At 44.2% G+C, this 23,154-nt stretch overlaps 1 protein-coding gene across 2 annotated transcripts; it reads right to left on the reverse strand.

Annotated features, from left to right (window-relative positions):
- Positions 1-3,109: 3,109 nt before the first annotated feature.
- On the reverse strand, positions 3,110-21,781 carry LOC121272280 (lysophosphatidic acid receptor 6-like). Of its 2 annotated transcripts, none has more exons than XM_041178842.1 (2): positions 21,590-21,781; positions 3,110-5,616 (listed from the first exon to the last, which is right to left on the reverse strand). In XM_041178842.1, exon 2 carries the CDS (start codon positions 5,604-5,606, stop codon positions 4,467-4,469), a length of 1,140 nt encoding a protein of 379 aa, XP_041034776.1. In that variant the 5' UTR covers positions 5,607-5,616; positions 21,590-21,781; the 3' UTR covers positions 3,110-4,466. The 2 variants fall into 2 exon arrangements, with proteins under 2 accessions (XP_041034776.1, XP_041034777.1); XM_041178843.1 differs by lacking the exon at positions 21,590-21,781 and having other exon boundaries at positions 3,110-5,349; positions 5,451-5,578.
- Between the last annotated feature and the right edge of the window lie 1,373 nt (positions 21,782-23,154).

Consider the following 23,154-nt stretch of genomic DNA (forward strand, 5'->3'; position numbering starts at 1 on the left):
GGGAGGTGTGTGGAGGGCGGGGGGGTGGTGTGGGGGGGGTTTAGGGGGCTCTGTTGTTGTCTTTCGGATTTATCTATTTCCATGTCTTTAATTATGTGTCAGTTCCTGACTTCCTTCCTTAACTCATATAATTGCTTACCCTTTCCCTCACATAGTCTCACACCCTTCCTTTTAGTGGTCACACATCTCCCCCTCCTACTATGATTCCCTCGAGTAACTGCATTGTTCTCCTTGTCATTAGTTCAAATGGGGTGAACCCAGTGGTCCTGCTTGGAGTATGTCTAAGGTGCATCAGAATATTGGGCAACACTGTTGCCCAGCAGTTCCCTGTCTCTTGAACTGCTTTTGCTACTGCTTTTTAAAAAAGTTCAGTTCATCTTTTCCATCATCCCCGAGCTTTGCGGGTGGTAGAGAAAGTCGAACTTCTGTTTAATCCCCATAAATTTATACATTTCTCTAATGACCCTTCCTGCAAAATGAGTTCCCTGACCTGAATCCATCTGGGTAGGCACCCCCACTCCTCCCAGTCTACTATCTCCTGTTGCTGTCCCATGTCAGACAGATTTAAGCTGTCTATACAACTCTACATTGCACCTTGTTATCCTATCTTTCAATGGCTCATCTTCACTTCCAGTGGCGGTTCTCTCTGGGAGCCGCTTAACCCTGTCTTTCATCATGATGTTAATCCTGTGGTCTTACTTTTTATATCTCGCAGGTATATTAATATAGTCAGTAATCCATCTAATTCGCCTTTTCCAGCTTTCCCTTCACGTGTATCCATCTTGTGGTGAATTGTTGTTAAGTATTATTTCTCCTTACCCTTCAAATGCCTCAACTACAGATTCCACGTAATTTTACCTCTAAGTTTTTCTTCCTGATCATGATCATCCTAAGATTTTCTTGAGGTCAGTTTCTCTATTGTCTTGATCATTTTAAATGGTTCCTTACTCTTTGGGCCATATTAACTATTCCATGTCAATGGGATCTCTGTCTCTAGATCTTTGCTTATCTCCCCTTATGCGGTTCCAATGTCTCAGCTGATGGCTAGATTATCAAATTCAGTTCTCTTAAAACAGTTTGTGTATTGTGTCCTCTTTCCCTAACTCTTTCTCCTACTTTCCTCATACCATTGCACACATGCAAAAGCTACGATCTTGTCTTGTTCAGGTTGTCTGGAGAGACTTTACAGTCCAATAAAGTATTCTCATAACAGTTTTGAAACAGAAATCAGGCATTGACGTGTTTTACTTCCTTATCTTCTTCTCAAACAATATCCTATTGTCACAAAAATAACCCACTATTTTTTAGAATTATCCCAGATTCATTAACTTGGCCAAAAATTGGATTTCTGTCAAACCTTGTCAAGGCCTTGAGCTTAACTTTATATTTTGGGAACAGACTGACAATTACAAAAAGCTTGCAGCATTTGAATTAGTGCCAATTATTGTCAAAAACACTTTAAAATGAAAATTCCCTTTTGAGAACTTTATCAGATACCAAACCTCAAATTTTTAAACTTGGTAAGAACTGTAATTTACGCTATCAAAATGAAACTACTTCTTTCTCATGTGTGTTGATTTGTATCCAGATTAAAAGTCCCATATGTTTTTCAACACATTCTTTATCTTGGATAGTATTTTAGTTATTCAGAAGTAACTCATTAAATTACACTATACTTTTCATATCTCAAAATTGTCCCAAATTCATATTGTTGGGATGCAGATTTCCTTTCATATTTAATTCATCTCTTCAAAAGAGAATCTTTTTATCCATTTGAACCACATATGCCTTTTGGTTTTCCTAGAATCCTTTGAACTTCAGGTATTTTATTTCCCCCAGAATTTAGAATACCAACTCGGATGTATCAATCACCTTGGAAGCTGGTGATTCTAGTCTGCAATGGGATGGTGCAAAGTTTGGCTCATCTAACCCTGTTTTAGCTTTACAATGCCTTCAAATTGCGATTTGTTTTGCCAGAAATCTCAGCTCAAGCCTTATACTCAAAACTTTGGAATGTTTGAGTATACTTTTTCTTTAATCTAACATGGGACTTTGGACTCTAAAGTGCTGAACTACAAGCACAAATGACAATTTAGGGAATAAAACACATTAGAGCTCACATAAAAATGCTTCCTTGCACACAAACACATATATAAAGGTATGTATTTATATTCATATAACATGAACTTAATGACTTAAAACTCTCATACTGTAACCAAATTTTCAAGCTGCAGTGGGGGGAGTAAAGCAATCTTGGAGGCTGTACCTATAGGGACAATCAAACTGACTGAAGCTCACATTTCCTCTGCTCCTGCATATCACTGCTCACTAACACCCCTGGGGTACCCCCCTTCTCTCTCTCTCTCTCCAGCACAACAGCTCTTACAACTTAGATCAATTCATTTTATTAAGCTATAGAAAATTCAGTAGGGGACCTTTCTGGTCCCAATCATCCTCCCACATTTTCTTGATTAATTTTGACCATTGTTCCACTATGAACCTCATGATGGAGTCCACTGCTCCCCAGTTGAGTTCCATAGCACTTTCCTGTTTTCCTGACGGCATTCTATTCTTCTATTCCTGTCTGTCTCTGCACGGTTAGTTCGTGCAGCTCTGACAACTTAGTTACTTGCAGTATGTGCGGTCTACTTATTTCACCAGGGGTCTGGCTTCCCTCTGCATCTTCCGCTATGGTTTATTTCAAACCCTGCCAGCATGGCTCTGCCTCCTTTTTTCTCTACTCAGGGGTCTGGCCTCCCTGCGTGGCTTCGGCTATAGTTTATATCAAACCGCAGCCCGCCAGCACAACACTGCCTCCCATCTATGGTAGTGGTCTGGCCTCCCTGCACGGCTTCAGCACCACTAGCCGGCTAGCATGGCTCTGCCTCCTACCCCAGCACCTCCTGTACTGAGCCCTCCTCCTGATTCTTTTGATACTCGACCAGATTGTTCTTGGGTAGGCTTATTGCACTAACTACGGGTGTTATCTAAAGTATACTCACCCACATTGCAGAGCTGTCCCGAGGATCTGATCGAAATATTCTGCTGACTATGCCAAACCGTTGTGGTAGCTTTGCCAAACGGACCACAGGAGGCTCAGGTGCAGGTTACAATCGTTTATTCAAGCAATTGCAAGGAGAGATCCACCTCAAGCAGCTTGAGATAGCACTCTGCCAAACTACAAGCATACAACATATTTTATTTATTTATAAACTACTGATCATGTACGAGGACAATATTCAAATTCCAATCCTGTTAGCATATAGGTTACATCATCAATGCTCTTTCACGCTGGCAGTGACCTCTCCATCTATCTAGGCTGGGGCCATCTGTCTTTTCCTTATCTGTTGAAGAGCATACTTAATCTATGTTGTTGCCATCCTCTGACTACAGTCCGGCTCCCAAGGCCTTTCTGTTGTTTGCAGGCCCTAAGGCCGTGCAAAATTCATCTGGTAATCTTTAACTGTTAATGTGCTAGGTAGCACCGGCCGCTTGGAGATTTTAAGTAATTCATTCCCTATCAATAAATTGTTACTGTAACACAACCAATTTAAGATTGTCAGTTGGGCTCGTAGTGTGGTGCATTTGCATATACTGGAAGCTACTTATATTAATACACTGAACCCTGTTCTTCGCAGCCAGGAAGAAGATGTACACATATTCTGCTTGTTTCAGCTAAACAAAATAAGTGACAGCCATTCGCTGACTCATTCCTCAGGACAATGCATTGACCAAGCAGGGTCAAGTTGCTGGGTTTAAATTTCAAACAATGCTCGACAGTTAACTGCCCATCACCATCGCTGGTGCATTCCCCATGGCAACTCATCTACCAATCAGAGTCCACTTGCCAGTCAATCAGCACACTCTTCGCAGACAGTATAAATTGCTGTCTTCCCCCCCATAAATTGGTATTCTTGCGGTGTCCTGAAAAGTGCAACATGAAAATCTTTGACATGACTGTTTTTTTCAGCAATATTTGAGTGTCTGAGAAGGGAAAGAATATTGTGTGTGTGGGTGTGTATGAGAAAGCTTGAGTGAAATGAATCATGTTTGAGAGAAAGTGTCAGTATGTGTCTACCAGAGAAATATTTTGTATGTTGTGTGTGTGTGTATGTATACGTGTGTAAGAGAGAGAGAGGGAGACAGAATGTTTGTATGAGTGTGTGTCTGCTGGATAAATTGTGTGAGTGTTGGTGTAAATGTTTGTCTGTTATAGAAACCTTGTGAATGCCTGTGTGCGCGTGGAAATAATTTGATAACGATGTAATTACAATCTCCCACCACTGGAGGTGCTGCAACGCCTGTTGCGAATCAGTAACCACCATGTACAACCACCATGAGCCTCTAACCCTTTCCCTCATCCCCCATCCCTTCCACACCCCAACAGCATTCCCACCCCCATCATTAAACGTTCTTCAGCATCCGCACGGCCAGGGCACTGAGAAGGAAGAGGCCATCCTGGGGTCTCAGTGACGAGACGCTTGAATGACTGATGATCCAGTTCTTCTCTCCGACGTGTCTTTTGATCGAAAGGTGACGTTAAATGGAAGCTTCTCTCCGCAGCACAACCTTCTCCACTTGAAGGTGTCACTCGCGAATGAATAGATCAAGGGGTCCAGGCAGCTGTTGAGGCTGGTCAGGGCCATAGTGACTCGCCGGGCCGAGTAGGTGAACTGGATGAGTCGGCAGGTGGATAGCAACTTGATGCGCCTGAGGGTGTGGATGAGTTGGTTGAGGTGATAAGGGACAAAACAAATGATGAAGACCACCAGCACCAGGAGCACCATACGGAGGGCTTTTTTCTTCACCACATGCACCTTGTCCGTGCCGGCTTTGTGTTCCAGTAACTTTCTGGCAATGAGGGGGTAGCAGATTATGATCACCACTAACGGGATGAAGAACCCAATGACTGCAGCCCCGATGCTGATCCCAGAGATCCTCCGATTCCAGGACCTTGAAGAGAAATTCTCTAGGCAGGCGATCTTGCCATTGGGAAACTTGCTGGTCAGAGGCCCTTTGATGGTCAAGTAGAGAAGGCTGGCGGCCAGAAGCAGCCAGATGAGGCAACAAATGACGATGCGATACCGAGGCCTACGGAGCTGCAGTGATTTGATGGGATGGACCACGGCGATGTAGCGATCCACGCAGATGCAAGTGAGGAACAAAGTGCTGCCGTACATATTGGCAAAGAATAGGGAGCCGGTGATTTTACACGCCAACTCCCCGAAGATCCAGTCATTCTCCAAAGCATGATAGGCAACTTTGAATGGAAGAGTTGTGGCAAAGATGAGGTCAATCACGGCCAGGTTGACCATGAACACATCAGAGGGAGAGAAAGCGCCCTTCTTCCTGAAGAGATACCAGAGCACACAGCAGTTGGACACTGTGCCAAAGATGAACACAACACTGTAAACCACGGGAAACATGATGTACTGGAAGTTGGCACTGACCTTGCAGTCATGTGTGTTGTTGGCATCTGTGAGGTTGGCACTACCTGCAGATTCAATGCTGGTTGGAACTGATATGTAGGAACTCCATCCTGAGGATGAACCCCTCTGTGTAAGAGTGAAATCAGCTTCAGGTGTCAATCCTGTCGGGTCGACCATGGTGAAGAATCTGAAATTGTAACAAGATGTAGTGATGGGGGGGTTAGAATGTTTGGGTTTGTGGTTTATTCCACCAATACTTCTTTCTCAGGCTGCTAGATGGCATTGGCCTCAGTCTACATGCTGCATTTTTAGAATCTTTACATTATCGGAGTGGTCTTCCATTTGGAATGGGAAACTAGCCTCTTTAAACAATATCCTAAGTAAATAAGAGTCCTAATGATGCAACATTACAAACAGGAAATGCTGGAATTGCCGAACAGACTGTCCAGAATGCAGACCATTTAGTGGCAAGTTTTCGACAGAATAATTCAGCCACAGCCTATCTGGGCTCATATGGATGGCCCAAGAGTGGGATTGATGCGTGTTTATTGGGTCAGGATATTTAGGGATAAGAAGTAATGGCAGTTAAATGTTGTAGGGTTTCTTTCTCTCCCTCTTCACATACAAACGCTAAGGATCAAGCGAGACACTGTAGTTATTTTCTAATGCATCCTTGATGGGCTGTTATTTAAATGTTTTTCCTTCAAATCAGATGGTGAACATAATATCATTTTTGTGTTGCATTAATTTGTGCTAAAGGCTTTTGAAACGGTTCCTCAGCCCTTGTTTCTTATCAATGTATTTGTCAGCACTATGATCACAAAGAAATCCCAGAAATGGTGTCAGTTAGAAATTGGTGACAGTGGGTATTCAGGGCTAGAGGAAAAAGGGATGTTTCTTTGCCTCTACTAATGTTTCCTGTAAGCATCAGACTGTACCGTTCTCCAGCGTTTCTGTGCTTACTTCAAGTTAGTATGTAGAAAGCAACAATCTCAAAAGTATTAATAAATTACATAAAACACTGGTTCAACTAGGGTGTTATGCATAGGTCAGAGCACCATACTTTTGGAAGGATGTGAATGCATGACAGAGAGTGCAGAAAAGATTCATGAGGTTGGTTCCAAGAATGAGGAACTTGAGTTACGAGGACAAGCTGGGGCAGTTTTCATTGGACAATTGAAAATTAAGAGGGTATTTGATAGAAGGGATTAAAATCATAAGGGGTCTGGACAGAGTACATAGGCAGAAACCATGCCTGCTGCTGAAAGGGTCTAGAACCAGATGACACTTATTGAAGGCGATTTGCAAAAGAAGCAATGGGGACATGAACACAAATGTTGTTATACTGCAAATAATTAGGATCTGCAATGCAATGCCTGAGAGTGTGGTGGAAGCAGATTTAAATGGAATTGGATAACTACCTTAAGAGAATCAAAAGGACAGAGCTAGGTCAAGAGGGAAATGCACAAAAGTGGGACTCGGTGAGTTGTTCCCGCAGAGGGTCAACATGTACACAACGGCTGAATGGCCTCCTTCAGGGCTGTAACAATTCCATGCACCTATGATTCTATACAAATATTCTGCACTCAGATATGGCAGAGCAGGTTGTGTATGTTTACAGACAGTGTAATACTGGACAGGGTGAATATTTCTGCAGTCGAGTGCTCCAACTTGAATCTCTCCAGTTCAGAGTCATTAAGTTACAGTGTGAGTTGGAGACAGTCTGAACACATAGTGGAGGGATATAAGCACCTGGACAGTGTTCTCCAACTCTCAGACTGGCCTCACAGAGCGGCACAGAATCAGGACAGAGTAGGTGTGGCCATTAGTGTAAAGAGTACAGGAAGCTCAAATTACATTGAGAACGAGAATCCACAGAAACCAATCATATCCAACATGTACAACGTGCATCCTACCTGTGAGAATATGGGTAAAGCAATCAGGATAACCATAATGAGGACTATGGTACCTTGGAACAGGATATTGTCCAAACGTGGTAGCAGGAGGAACAAGAGGAGGAATTGAAGAGTAGTATGGTAGCTATTGGAGGTACAATAATGGGATAGCGTCTTTTGTAAGCAGGATTGAGAGTCTCACATTGTATGTTGTCTACTTGGCGCCAGAGTGAGGGACATCTCTGACTGAGATGAAAAGATATTGAAGAGGGAAAGGGAGGTTTAGCAGTCATGAGCCCTGTGCGAAGTGACAACACAGTGGAGAATAGGCAAAAGATGTTGCTTGGAGAGTGGAGCAGCTAAAATTGTGGATGCACAAGACACCAGACTTAGAGGAATGCAGATATCTTGGAGGTTTGCAGGGCTAGAGAAGCTGACAGAGATAGGGAAGAGCGAGGCAATAGAATGATGTGAAAATGGATGAACATATTAAAACCAATGTACTGTCAGAGCTGGAGAGAGTGTAGTTCAACACAGGAGTGAACAGTGAAAGGGTCTCGCTGCGAGTTAGGATAGGGGCAGCAGAGTTTTCCACCCACTGTCACCGGCCTTCCCCTCACCCGCCTAATTTTGAAGTTTTGGGATTCCCTCCCTAACCCCCTCTTTCTAATTCTAAGACCATTTAAGAACAGGGGAGTGGAACTAATTGGACTGCTGTTTTAAAATTCCAGAATAGGCAAGTTAAACCACTTGGTTCCGGTTCTGATATGTACATATCTATGAATTCCACCTCCTTTTGGTCACCTGTCCAAATGTATCTTTCGTGGATTGGTGTCAATTTGTTTTCCTAATTACCCTCCTGTGGGGTACGTGGGGCAATTTACTATGTTCAAGTTGGTTTATATGAATTGTCAAGCAGCGCTCACTGGCAGAACTCAGCTCACAATCAGAAGGCCTGATATCGGTGCACCGCTCCGGAGATTTGCGCTGATGCTGCCACCTCGGGGCAGAATCAGACAATCACGCACTCTCAGAATTTTTACAACGCAGAAGGATGCCATTCGGCCCATCCGCTCTGCACTGGTTATGTGAGAATGCTGGAGGAGGGAATGGAAGAAAGACCTTGCATATGCTTGCGACCTCTGAAAGCATCCCAAACACACTCCACAGCCAGCGCAGTATCACTAAAGTGTGTCACTGTTGTAATGTAGAAAAAAAATAGTAGCAGTCATTTCGCACACAGCAGGATCCCACAAACCGTAATGAATCAAACTGCTTTTAGGCATTGGTTGAAAGATACATATTGGTCAGTGGATTGGGAGAGGTTTGCTCAGTAACAGTGCAGGATGAAATGGTACATGGTAGTTATGGAAGGCCCGTGATTCGGACCTCTCCTCTAACGGAGTAATTGAGCCATGGAGTCAGAGTATAATACAGAGCAGATGGAGACCATTCGACCCATCAATTCTGTGCAGGCTTTTTGGATGAGCTGGTTCCACCCTCCAACCCCCCTCCCCATTCCTCTTTCCACATGATCCTACATTTATTTTTCCTTTTCAAGTATTTATCCAATTTCTTTCTGAAAGCTGCGATTAAATCTGTACCCACCACCATATCAGACAGTGCATTCGAAGCACCAGATGTGAAAGGCTTCCTTAGAGTGTCATTCAGGGATAGTTCGAGCCTACCTTCTACCAGCAACTGCCTTTTTAAAATTCACTTACTGAGGTTTGTGCTTGACGATGAGGCTCGACTGCATTGGAAGAGGTTAAATGTTGGGGTGGGGCTTCCCTGGAAATTTGAGCTATAGGCCTGGGTTATATCACAGAATGGGTGACGTGCGGGGTGGTTAAACTCCGAGGAGGGGCTAAAATTCCAGGCGGGGTTGGTGGGAGCAGGGTGGTGCGGTGGTCAATCTCCAAGGACGGGGGTATTCTAATAGCAACGGTAAATGTCGAGGGAACAATTATTATCCCAGTTGGATTAATTCTACAATTACAGCCAGTGTTTCAGGAAGCATTAAAAACTGCGGAGAATATACTGCCCCAGAGCAAGTAAATGTCCCAGCATGGGTAGGGTCCCAGGAAATGCGAATACGTAAGGAGGGGTGTTAAAATCCCAGAAAGAGTTAATGTCACCGGACAGTATAGGAGTTCATTCCTTCAGAGGAGTTGGTGACCCAGGAGGGGTGCGTGTTTCGGGAACTATTCATGTGAAGGGGCATTTAGTGCCCCAGTTTGTGTAAATGATCCAGGGGAAGTTCGTGTTCCGAAAGGGGCCACTGTCCCCAACAGTTGTTAATGTTGCAGGAGGTGTTAGTGACCATGGGGGAAGTAACATGATAGAAATGTTTAGCTTCCGAGGAAAGGAAGCTGTACCAGTGCCCCAGGACAGGCTCGGGATGAATTTCCAGGAAGTACCAATGTCACAACAAATGATCCAGAAGAGGTTTGCACCCCAGCAACCAGGCTGATGTTGGGAGCACTGGATGCTCCAGATATGGGTAGTAATTCGGGAAAAACTGATGCCCCAATGAGAGTTTAATGCCTGGGGGTGGATGAGCGTGCCAGAAATTTTAATATCCCGCCAGGGGTCAGTGTCGCAGGAGTGTTCAATGTTCCAAAGGGAGTTAACGCAACAATGGGTTGAGTGTCCCAGAAGTGCGAATGGCCGAGAAGAGTTGGTGCCTGAGCGAGTTGGTGTCTCTGGGCGAAATATGTTTAAGGCTCAGGGATGGGTTAATTTCCAAGGGGGATTAGGTTCTAGGAGGAATTAATGGAATTTGAGGGGTTAATGTCCCAGCAGGGTTTAGTATCACAACTGACCTTGAAACCTCAAATGAGGATAACGTCTTTGCAGAGGTTAGTGTCTAAGACGTGGAATTATGAAATCATATAACGATACACTACTGCAAGTGACCATTCAGTTTTTCGTGCTTGCATTGTCTCTTTAGTTGTTATCCAATAAATCTTACTCTCTTGTTTTTCACCATATCTCGGCGTTTTTCGCTTCTTATGTTTATAGAATTCCCTTTTTATGTTCTATGGAATCTGTTTCGACCATTCTTGGAGGCAGTGCATTCCAGATCACAACCCCTTGGCATGTAATCCCTGTTTACCGACAAATCCGCCACTGGAAGCAGTTTCTCCTCAGTCTACTTAAACCTTCCATGCTTTTGGATACATCCATTAGGTCCATTGTTAACATTCTCTTGCTCGAAGGACAGCAGCCTCAGATTCGCCAATCCCCATGTGTTAGTGTCCCGGGAAGGATTAGCATCCCAGGAGGGATTAATACTCATAGTGTGGCTCGTGCTCCAGGGAGCGTTAAAGTCTTGAAAGTTGTTAACATCCCAGCAAGTGTTACTATTCCCGAAAAGAGTTAACCTTCCAGAACAGGTTAATGTTCCAGGAGGGGATTAATGTTCCGGGGATGTGGACGGGCCAAAGACACAAAAGGGATTAATGCTCCCGAGACGTTATTGCCCTAAGAGAGGTTTATATTTCAGGGGGGCTCAATGTCCGACAATGAGTTAATGCTAGGAGAGGGGTTAATGTTCTAAGAGAGTTTAATGATGTGGAGGGTTAATATCGCAGAATGTGCTCATGTCTGAGGAGAGCTGGAACCCTGCGAGTGATCAATGTCCTGTGTAAATTTACCAGCTCTCAGTATCACAGGTGGAGAGTGTTTCACCAGTGGTTCCTGTCCCACGCGGAGTTAGTGTTTCCGGGTGTGGTGTGGCTTAATATCCTCGGGATAGCCCCGAGAAGTGTTCATATTCTGGAAAACCACTCCGGGGGTTAGGAGGGGGTCTTCATGTCTGGTGATTTATTAAAGTCCCAACAGTGATTAACGCCCCTGAGGTGTGACTGTCCCGGGGAGGCTCAGGTCTGAGGAAGAGTTAATCCCATCGCAGGTTTTGCCCCTGAGAAGGCTGAGTGCCCTGAGATGAGGCAATTCTTGCGCTGGGCGTCAAGGTGGAGAGATTGTCATTCCTCTTGATTGCCAGTGTCGGTTCGGCAGAGACATGCAGAAAGGTAGAGTTGTGCAGCCAGAGCAGTCTCTGATGCCTGAAATTTCCAGGCCCTTCTCAGGGATCTTTCAACCGTGCTCTTCATACTCGGTGTATTCTAACTAATATATTTCTTAACATATTTATTATTATAATTCCATTATATTAATTAATATATTTATTAATATATCAATAACAGAAACGAGAATACAAAGATTGCCCCGTAATCGGGAAGAATTCGGTGGAGATGAACCCGGCCCTTGTAACTCCGATCCATTCGCTCACAGACCACAGGACAGCGCCAAGACTATTCTTTCAATCTCTCTCTCTCTGAGTCTCTATCTCCCCGTATCTTTGTCCTCCCCATGTCTCTTTCTGTCCCTTTTTCAGTTTTTTTCCCGCTTTCTCTCTGTTTCAGTTTTTCTCTCTCTGTCGTTATCTCTCTTTCTGCTACCTCTCCCTCTCTCGAACTCTTTCTTTTTCTCTATTTCTGTCCCTCTGTTCTCTTCAGCGTGCCTCACACCCTATTTCTGCCTCTATGGCTTATCTCTCTCCTTATTCCACTTTCTGTCCTCTCTTTTTGACTCCCTTCTTGCTCTCATTTTTATTTGTTCTCTATCTTTCTCTCTATGTATTCTTTTTCTATCTCTACCTTTTCCCTCTGCTTCCACTCTCTGTCTCTTTCCCTATTTATCCCCGTAAACATGTCCTTCTCTCCCTTCTCTTCATTACACCTCATACAGCCATAGAGTGCTGAGGGCACAGAAAGAGGCCATTCACCTCATCGAGTCCACGTTGATTCTCTGTAGAACAATCCAGTCCGCCCAGTTTCAGTGCTTTATCTCCTCAGCGCCTTACGAGTTTATTTCCCTCAAGTAGCTATCCATTTTCCTATTGAAATAATTGATCATCTCCGCTTCCATAATCCTAATATGTAGTGAGTTCCGGGTCATTACCTGGGAAAAGATTTATCCCACATCGGTCCTGCATCACTCACCCAAAACGTGAATATCTATGTCCACAAACCCCTGTACGATAAGCTAATTGGACTAGCTTATCCTCGCCTTCCTTATCTAAACCTGTCATAATCTTGTCCGCCTGTACCAAAGCTCTCCTCAACCCCATTTTCTCCAAGGAGAACAGCAGCTACTCCGACCTAACCTCGCAGCTAAAATCCTGCATGCCCGAAATCTTTCTGCTCAGTTACCTCTCGAGAAACCTCACAGGCTTCCGAAAGTGTGGTGACCAGAACTAGACGCATTACTCTAGTTGTGGCCTAACCAGAGCTTTACAAAGGTTCAGCAATAACTTCACTGGTACTTTTGTACTCAACATTAAAAGTTATGGAGGCCACCCACCCAAAATGTTTTGCTGACTACTCCCTCACTATGTCCTGACATCATCAAGGATCTGTATGAATGAACCTCCAGGCCTCTCTGTCCCAGTCTTCAAAAGTGTGTCATTAACCGTAAATTGCCTCTCACTTTCTCTTCTGTCAGAATACATCACATCCCTGTTCTCTATATTAAATTCCATTTGCCACTTGCCCGTCCATTCTGCTAGCCTATGTCCTGTTTCAGTGGATTGATATCATCCTCACTGTTTGCCACATCACCACGTTTGCTGTCAGCAGCACATTTTGGAATTTTACTCTATTCCAAAAACCCAAGTCTTTTATACATATCCAAAAAGCATTGAATCTCCTCTATGAAAAAGAACCATTTAGCATGACTCACTCTTATCTTTCCTTCACCCATTCTTTTTATCCAAGGAGACACTGACCCTCCTATGTCATGAGCCTCGATTTTGTTAATGAGCCTTTTATGTGGCGCTTTGTGAAATGCTTTCTTAAGATCCATTTGGAAAACATCCATTACATTCCCTTCATCAATCTTCCCCAATACTTCCTAAAAATGCCAAGCATGATCTGGCTTTTACAAATCTGCACTGCTTTTTCTTAATAAACCCAAATCTCTAAGTATTTATCGATTTTTCCTTATTCATTCTTGGGTTGTGGGTGTCCCTGGCAAGGCCAGCATATATTGCTCATGCCTAATTTCCCTTGAGAAGATGGTGGTCTGCCACCTTCTTGAACCACTGCAGTCCATGCAGTGTAGGTACACCCACAGTGCTGTTAGGGAGGGAATTCCAGGATTTTGATCCAGCAACGATGAAGTAGTGGCGATATAGTTGCACCATCAGCATGATGTATGGCTTGAATGGTGACTTCCAGGTGGTGGTGTTTCCAGGTGTCTGCTTCTCTTACCCTTCTAGATGATAGAGTTTACAGGTTTGGAAAGTGCTGCTGAAGGAGCCTTGGCGAGTTCCTGCAGTGCACCTTGTAGGTGGTACATGCTGCTACTACTGTGCATTGGTGGTGGAGGGATTGAATGTTTTGATCGGCTGATGGGGTGCTGAACAAACAGGCTGTTTGGTCCTGAATGGTTTCGAGCTTCTTCAGTGTTGTTGAAGTTGTACTCATCCATGCAAGTGGGAAATATTCCATCACTCTGACTTGTGCCTTGTAGGTGGCGTTTTGGGAGTCAGGAGGTGAGTTCCTCGCCTCAGGATAGCCAGCCTTTGACCTGCTCTTGTAGCCATGCCATTTACATCGCCTTCCAGTTCAGTTTCTGGTCAATGGTAACTCCCAGGATGTTGATAGTGGGAGATTCAGTGATGGTAATGCCTTTGACTGTCAATTATTTTTCTTATTATTGTTCTTACAATCTATTTTTTCATGCAGAAAGCTGGCATGGGCCTCCAAATCTCCTTCTTTGTTGTAAACATTCTATGATACTGTGTTTATATGAAACCTTGGAGCTCCGCTATTATTCTGGTGAAATGCTAATGCTCCTTCCAAGGCCATTAAATCCCTTTGAATGTCTGTATGCATAACATCCAACCTTCATCGAACTGTCCCTTTCTTCAAAAACTTCATCAAAAAACTCAGCCAAGCTGATCAAACATGCTTTGAGTCCAACATCTTTCATTGATTAGCACAAATCTTATCAAGTGAAAATTAATTCTGTATCATAATATTGGCTTTAAAAGTGTTCCCACAACAGACCTTAGGCTGGCTGGCCTGTGGTATCCAGGTTAATCTCTGTCCCCTTTTTGCAAATCTCCAGCACTTTTTACCACCCTGATAGCTAAGGAGGATTGTAAGACTGTGGCCAGAGCTTCAACTATCTCCATACTTACTTTTGTCAGTAAATTAGAATGCATTCCTCTGCCATTTCCGCCAACTCCAGCATGATGCGCCATCAAACACATCTTTCCCTTCCCTTCTCTGTCAGCATTCTGGAAGGATCGTTCCCTCCACAATAACTGGCCCACTCCTCTATCACCCTCAACACCTCATCCCCTTCCCACTGCACCTTTCCACGCACTCTCAGGAGGCTATAGTCCGCCCCTTTACCTCCTCACTCCAAAGCCCCAAACACTCCTTCCAGGTGAAGCAGCAATTTACTTGTGCTTCTTCCAATTTAGTATATGATATTCTCTGTTCACAACATAGCCTCCTCTTCTTTGGAAAGACCAAGCGCAGAATGGATGAGCTGCTTTGTGGAACACTTTCACTCAGTCCGCAAGCATGACTCCGACTCTGGTCGCTTGCCATTTCAATTCACCATTTTTATCTCATGCCCACACTTCTTCCTTGGCCTGCTACGATATTCCAATGAAACCCACGCAAACTGGAGAAAAAGCACCTCATCTTCCAATTAGGCATTTTATGGACTTTCGGACTCAACATAGAATGACAGAAGTGTTACAGTATAGAAGGAGACCACTCAGCCCTTCACATCTGCATCAGCTCTCTGAGCATTTTAAACTTAGTGCTAATTTCCTGCCTTTCCCCCATAACCCTGCACATTGTTTCTATTTAAATAATCATCCAAAGCCCTCTTGAATGCCTCAATTGAACCTGCCTCCACCACACTTCCAGGCAGTGCATTCCAAACCCTTACTGCTTGTTGCATGAAAAAGTTTTTTCTCACCTCGCATTTGTTTCTTTTGCAAAACATTTTAAAACTATGCCCTATGGTTCTCAATCCATTTAGGAGTGGGGACAGTTTCACCTCTTTATTCTGTCCAGATCCCTCATGATTTTGAAAACTTCTATCAAGTCTTTTGTCAGCCTTCTCCTCTCCAAGGAAAGCAACCCCAACTCCTCTAATCTTTCCTCATAACAGAAGTGTCTCATCCCTGGAACCATTCTTGTAAACCTTTCTGCACTCTCTCCAATGTATTGACATACTTCTTATAGTGTGGCACCCAGGACTGTACACAATACTCTAGCAGAGGTCTAACGAGTGTCTTATATAAGTACATCATAACCTGAAGCCTAGAATACTGTATGCTTTAGAAACAACTCTCTCCACCTGCCCTGCCATCTTTAATGACTTATGTACATATACACCCAGGACTCTCTGCTCCTGCACATCCTTTAGAATATTATCTTTTATTTTATATTGTCTCTCCTTGTTCTTTGTACCAAAGTGTATCAACCCACACTTCTCTGCATTGAACTTCATCTGCCACCTATCTGCCCACTCCATCAATGTGTCAATGTCCTTTTGAAGTTCTCACAGTTTACAATTCTCCCAAGTTTTGTGTCGTCTGCAAACTTTGAAATTGTCCTCTGCACATCAAGATCTAGACCATTTATATATATCAGGAAAAGAAAGGGCCCCAATTCCGATCCCTGGGGAACTCCACCACAAACCTTCTTCCAACCTGAAAAATGCCCATTAACCATTACTCAATGTTTCCAATCCCTTAGCCACTTTTGTATCCACATTGCTACTGCCCCTTTTATTCCATGAACTATAAAATTCCTCACAAGTGTGGCACTGTATCAAAACAGCTTTGGAAAGCCCATAATACACCACATCAACTGCCTTGCCCTCATCAACTATCTCTGTTATCCCTTCAAAAAACTCTAGAATGTTAGTTAGACATGATTTTCTTTTAACAAATCCATGCTGACTCTTTCGAATCAATCCACATTTTTCCATGTGACTATTAATTCTATCTCGAATAATTGTTTCTAGAAGTTTCCCCAGCACTGAAGTTAAAGTGACTGCTCTGTAATTGAAAGGCTGGTCATTACAACCATTTTTGAACAAGGGCATAATGTTTGCAATTCTCCAGTCCTCAGGCACTTCCCCTGAACATTGAAAGATTATTGCCAGTGCTTCTGCAATTTCCACTCTCACGTCCCTCAATATTCTTAGATGCATCTCATCCAGTCCCAGTGCCTTATCAACTTTAAATACCAACAGCTTATCCAAAACCTTCTCTTCATCAATTTTAAACACTTCTAGTGACTGGGTTTCCTCCTCTGTCACCATGGCCGGGGCGGCATCTGTCTCGTAGATAAAGACAGATGCAAAGTATTTATTTAACATCTCAGCATCTATGCATAAATTTCCTTTTTGGTCTCTAATCGGAACTATTCCTCCTTTTACCATCCTTTCACTATTGATGTGCTTATAAAGTACTTTGGGATTTCCTTTCATGTTAACTGCCAGTCTATTTTCATAATCCCTCTTTGCTTCTCGTGGGTGCTTTTTCACATCCCTTCAGCTTGGTTCTCAATTGTATTTGCTACCTGACATCTGTCATAAGCACACTTTTTCTTCTTTAACTTAATTTCTATCTCCTTTGTCACCCAGGGAGCTCTGGATTTGTTTGTCTTACCCTTCCCTTTTAAGGGAACTTAACTTGACTGTGCCCACACCATCTCTTCTTTGTAGGTAGCCCATTGTTCAGCTACTGTTTGCCTGCCAACCTTTGGTTCCAGTCTATCCGGCCTAGTTCCATTCTTGCCCCGTTGAAGTTTGCTCTCTGCCAGTTGATTATTCTTACTCTGGATTGACCAATGGCATTTTCCACCATCATCCTTAACCTCATGATATAATGATCACTGTCCCCTAAATGTTCCCCCACTATCACTTTATCTACTTGGTCCATCTCATTCCCAAGAACCAGGTCTAGCAGTGCCTCCTTTTTTGTTGGCCTGGGCATATTTTGCTGTAGGAAATTCTCGTGAGAACAATCTATGAATGCTTGTCCTTCACTGCCCCTTACACTACCACTAGTCCAGTCTATATATGGGTAATTAAAGTCCTCTATTATAACTAGTCAATGATCTCTGTAAGTTCCTTGCAGACTTGTTCCTCTATATCCTTTCCACTACCTCATGGTCTATATATTACACCGAGCAATGTAATTGCACCCTTCGTATTCCTATAGCCAAATCAATTCTGTCCTTGAATCCTCTCATATATCCTCTTTCTCAAGTACTGCAATACTCTCCTTAACCTCCTTTTTCCCTTTTTTTTCTGAACATTGAATTCAACAACTTCAGACCATGAACATTGTCCTCCATTTTATTTTTTGCAGCTGCCAGTTTGTAACTTGTTTTCATGCTTTTACTTTCAGACAGTGCTGACGTTTATTCTGCCATCAATACCTACTCTGGATCAATACTTTGTTTCCTTACTACTACCATTATCACTCCCTCTGCCTTGTGTTCAATAACATCTTTGTCATTTAATCTCCCCCAATTTCTAACTTATGCCCAAAGTTCTCTTTTGCTGCACCTAACCCCTCCCATTTTTTTTAAACAGGATCAAACCCATCACATTTCTACCTCTTCAGTTCGGAAGAGCAGTCAGTGGGTTCAAAACAATAACTCTGCTTCCCTCTTCACAGATGCTGCCAGACTTGCTAAGCTTTTCCAGCACTTTCTGCTTTTATTTCAGATCTCAAGCATCCGCAGTATTTTTGCTTTTGTGTGAGAACGTATTCCATCCAGTCTAAGTGAATTTTTTTTTACTTTAAACGTTACCAGCCATTTAAGTATTACTCCTCCATCTATTGTCAGCCTATCCAATTTCTCTCCCACCTTTTCGATTGTGACAGTGGTGGCACCATCTTCCTGAATGAAGACAAATGCAAAGCATTTATTTAGAACCCCAGCCATTCTGCCTCCAGCCAAGCCCTCTGGCTCCAGCCAGGCCCTCTGGCTCAGGCCACCCTCTTCCTCCAGCAGCGGTCTCTGCCTCTAGCCACGCCTTCTGCCTCTAGCCCGCCCTTCCTTCCTCCTGCCATGCCTTCTCTTCCAGGCACGCACTCATTTTGCCGCCACGCCCTCTGCCCCCAGCCACGCCTTCTGCCCCCAGCCACGCCTTCTGCCCCCAGCCATTATCTCTGGCTTTAGCCACGCCCTCTGCCTCCAGCCACTCTATCTGGCTCCAGCCACGCCCTCTGCCCCCAGCCTTTCTCTCTGGCTTCAGCCACGCCCTCTGCCTCCAGCCACGCTATCTGGCTCCAGCCACGCCCTCTGCCCCCAGCCTTTCTCTCTGGCTTCAGCCACGCCCTCTGCCTCCAGCCACTCTATCTGGCTCCAGCGACGCACTTTGCCTCCCGCCACGCCCTCTGCAACCATCCTGGCCCTCTTCCTTCAGCCACGCCCTCTGCCTCCAGCCACTCTATCTGGCTCCAGCGACGCACTTTGCCTCCCGCCACGCCCTCTGCAACCATCCTGGCCCTCTTCCTTCAGCCGCGTCCTCTGCCTCCAGCCACGCCATCTGCCATTAGCCATCAGCCACGCCCTCTGCATTCAGCGGCGCCCTCTACCTCCAATGCTATCTGCCTCGGCCACGCCCCCTGCCCCCAACGACGCCCCCTGCCTCCAATGCAATCTTCCTCCCGCCTCGCCATCGGCCTCCGGCCACGCCCCCTGGCTCCATGGGGAGTTTTCCTGTTTTGGTCCGAGTTCAGCTCCACCCGTTAAACCTTTTGGTTTATTTTTATGTAACCCACTGATTTAGTCTCATAGGCTATGTGCCTCTTGTTCATTTTTTCTCTTCTGTACCTTTTGTATTCAGCTCGAGTTTTTTTTTGCCGTTTTGCGAAAGTGACCTTCATTGAAAGCGTCCTTCACTGTTAGAGTTTGGTTTAGTTCACTCTCTCTATCTTTGGTCATCCAGGGAACTCAAATTTTGGCTTCGCTTCCTCTTCCTCTGGTGACCGTTTGTCTCACCTGAGCTCGGACTGTTTCCCCTTTGAAGGCCTCCCCTCTGCTCATCTACCATTAATCCCGTCAATATGTAATTCATCTTCACCTGGGCCGCATTCATTTTCAACTCTGAAAATAGATTCTGGTCCTGTATGTCAGTCAAACAGCCAGAAACTGACCACCCCTTCACAATTCCATTAAGTTTATTCTTGAAAGACCCTTGCTTAAAAATACTGTAAAAACTGCAGACCAGAAATGAATAAAGAGAAGGGATAATAAAACAAACAATATTGTGTACAAGATTATGAGGGGCATGGACAGGGTGGATAGGGGGCAGCTGTTTCCCTTAGTTGAAGGGTCAGTCACGAGGGGACATAAGTTCAAGATGAAGGGCAGGAGGTTTAGGGGGGATGTGAGGAAAAACTTTTTTTTACCCAGAGGGTGGCGACGGTCTGGAATGCGCTGCCTGGGAGGGTGGTGGAGTCGGGTTGCCTTTTTAAAAAAGTACCTGGCTGAGCATTTGGCACTTCATAGCATTCAAGGCTGTGGGCCAAGTGCTGATAAATGGGATTAGGTAGGTAAGTCAGGTGTTTCTCACGTGTAGGTGCACAGTCGATGGGCCGCAGGGCCTCTTCTGAACTGTGATTCTGTGAATAAACCAACTGGCTGTAGTCAGCACCTGGTCAGGTGAATGAGCGGATTGAGTGGGTTGTCTTATGAGGAAAGGTTGGTCAGACTGGGCTTGTTTCCACTGGAGTTTCGAGAGTGAGGAGTGACTTGATTGAAGCATATAAGATCGTGAACGGTCTTGACAAAATGGACGTGGAAAGCTTATTCATCTGGTGGGTGAGTTCAGAGCTGGGGAGGGGGGCGGGGGGACTGTTTTAAAATTAGGGGTCACCCTTTTAGGACACAGATGAGGAGAAATTTATTCCCTCAGCGTTGTGCTACTTTGGAACCGTCTGCCTCAGAAGGTGGTGGAGGCGGGATCATTGGATATCTTTAAAGCAGATGTAGATAGATTCTTGTTAGGCAAGGGAATCAAAGGGGAGATGGGAATTCGAAACACAAACAGATCAGCCATGATCTTAATGAATGGCGGAACAGGCTTGAGGGACCGAATGACCTACGTCTACTCCTAGTTCTTATGTTTCTTATATTTAAAATCTTGTGCGGGAGTTTTGAGCTGAAAGGCTGCTGCATAACTTTGTGATATCATTTTCTTGCAGTTGTTGACTGATTTGTTGGGAACTGGTGCCGTTGCAGTCGGAATCGCTAAACTAATATTGGGGGTGACGCAGTCATTCCGAATGTTCATGATATATTTTTCAGCTTATTTCTATAACATCTTCGTAATACCAGTCATGTGGCAAACAGCTAGTCACCGCTTCCCGTTTCCTAATTTTGGCATTTGCTATTTTGACAACGAATGAATTACGGGAAGGTCAGTCACCCCGTTGATTTAACTTAGTTGCATCATTCTGAAACTGAAGGATAACATCTAATTGATCTACCCATGCAGGGCCCAAGTTTTATGGGGGTGGGGGAGGGGTGGGGGCATTCCTTACATTTATTCGTGAACGTTTCGGGTTTAAAACTTTCCCCCCAAAAACCGTACTGGAAAAGTGAGCTCCTCGCGGTCAGACGAGGGCAACAGGACAAGCGGACACGTTCGTGAACAATGGGGAAAATGTCTCTCCTAAACCAATGACCAATCATCCACTGGAATCTTGGGGAGGCAGTGGTATTGTCACTGCATTCGTAATACAGAGATCCAGGGTAATACTCTGGGGACCTGGGTTTGAATCCCACCACAGCAGATGGTGGGACTTCAATTCAATTAAAAAAATCTGGAATTAACATTGCTGATTATCGTAAAAACCCATTTGGCTGACTAATGTCCTTTGGGGAAAGACATCTGCTGTCCTAACCTGGTCAGACCCACAGCAATGTGGTTGACTCTCAAATGCCCTTTGAACAAGGGCAATTACGGATGGGCAATAAATGCTGGCCCAGCCAGCGACCTCCTCATCCCATGGACAAGTAAAATAAAAATCTTCCAGAACTTTCTTCGAGCGATCTAGCGTTTTTCCAAGTTTTGCTCCCTTTCCAACTGGCTAAATTGTGCACGGCAAGCTCCCACAAAAAGCAACGACATAATGACGAGAGTCATTTATCTTATAGTGCGGTTGGACACATGAGACACTAAAATAGATTTACTCACCTGGATCCCGGAAGTTTCAGATCCTGACCCTGCTCAGTCGATTTGATTGTTGAATCTCTGAAGTCTTTTCCTCTCTTAGTCTACCTCTCTGACTGTGTTTTTTGCTGTGCCTCTATCCAACTCTTTCTCTCTCTTTTCTCTTTCTGACTGCTTTTCTCACTATTATTTTCTCTGTCTCTCACTCTCTCTGTATCCACCTCTCCCTGGCTCTCTCTCTCTCTCTCTGTCTCTGTCTGCTTTTTATAAGAGTTCCTGTGTTTGAACTTCCTCCTAAATAATTGAATAATTGTCCCAGTTGAGCAAGTTCCTGTCCTGTAAAGCTTCTCTTTACTTTTACTAGTAATAACACGTTGGCCATCGAGAACTTTGAATTTGTTCAAGTTTAATGAATCTGCTCAAAACTTGTTAACCTGAACTGAATGCAGATAACAGTCTATCTCCAAAACTACAATTGTCTAAATGGAGCTGGAAGGACTGGGTGCAGCAGTACAGAGATCGAAAGACCCTATCAATGCTGTTTTAAGTTCCTGACTTGAAACCGGCCAGACTCCTGGGCCATGTCTGACACAGAGTTGGGAGGGAAGCAAGGGGGAGTACAGGTGTTGCAGAATCATTGAGCTCAAACACGGATTAAGGATTCATGGGTCAAATGATCAAATCGAAACTCCCACCATTACAAGTCATGAAGTTAATAAATGGGGTCATTTGTGGGACAAGGGCACAAGTTAGCATGTTGTACCAAAGCAACTGGCTCACTAATATCATGCACGTTAAGAAATCAGACACCACTACCAAGCAAGGGCCTCCAGGTGCTCTTCATAACGCTTTCAACAAATTGCTTTTCCGGAGCACCTTTACCACAGTGAAACATCTCAAAATGCTTTTCAGGGGATTTGCCATTCAAGTGGTGACTTGGAGCTATCTAAGAAGATAACTGTGTTAGGACAAGCAGACGTTTTTCTTTTCATTTTAAATTAAAATGAACTTTGGGCTTCCACCCCTAACTGCCTTTTGAGAGGCTGGTGGTGAATCTTCTTTTTGAGTAGATCAGAGTTGCTTGTTAGACCATTTCAGATTAATTCCAACTCACACTGCCATGGTCTGGAGAAACATATAAGCCAGGCTGGATAAAGACAACATCTTTCCTTTGCTTAATAATATTAGAGAATACGACAGAATTTTTACAAGAGTCCACCAGTTATACTGTTATTGTTACTAGATTTTTAGTTCAGATTTATTTCATTAACTGAATGCAAATTCCCCAAATGCCATCTTGGGATTTGAACTAATGTCTCCAAATTATTCATCCAAGCTTGTGGATTGCTAGTCCAGTAACATTACCAACATCACAGTATCACAGTATCTATACAGTGCAGAAGGAGGCCATTCGGCCCATCGAGTTTGCACTGGCTCTGTGAAGGAGCACCCCACCTAGTCCCACTCCCTTGCCTGATCCCCGTAACCTTTTGCACTTTCTCTCTTTTCAGGTAGAAATCCAATCCCTTTTGAATGTCTTGATCGAACCTGCCTCCACCGCCCTTTCAGGAAGTTTGTTCCAGACTCCA

Source organism: Carcharodon carcharias, chromosome 33 (assembly GCF_017639515.1).
Source record: "Carcharodon carcharias isolate sCarCar2 chromosome 33, sCarCar2.pri, whole genome shotgun sequence".
Lineage (NCBI taxonomy): Eukaryota > Metazoa > Chordata > Chondrichthyes > Lamniformes > Lamnidae > Carcharodon > Carcharodon carcharias.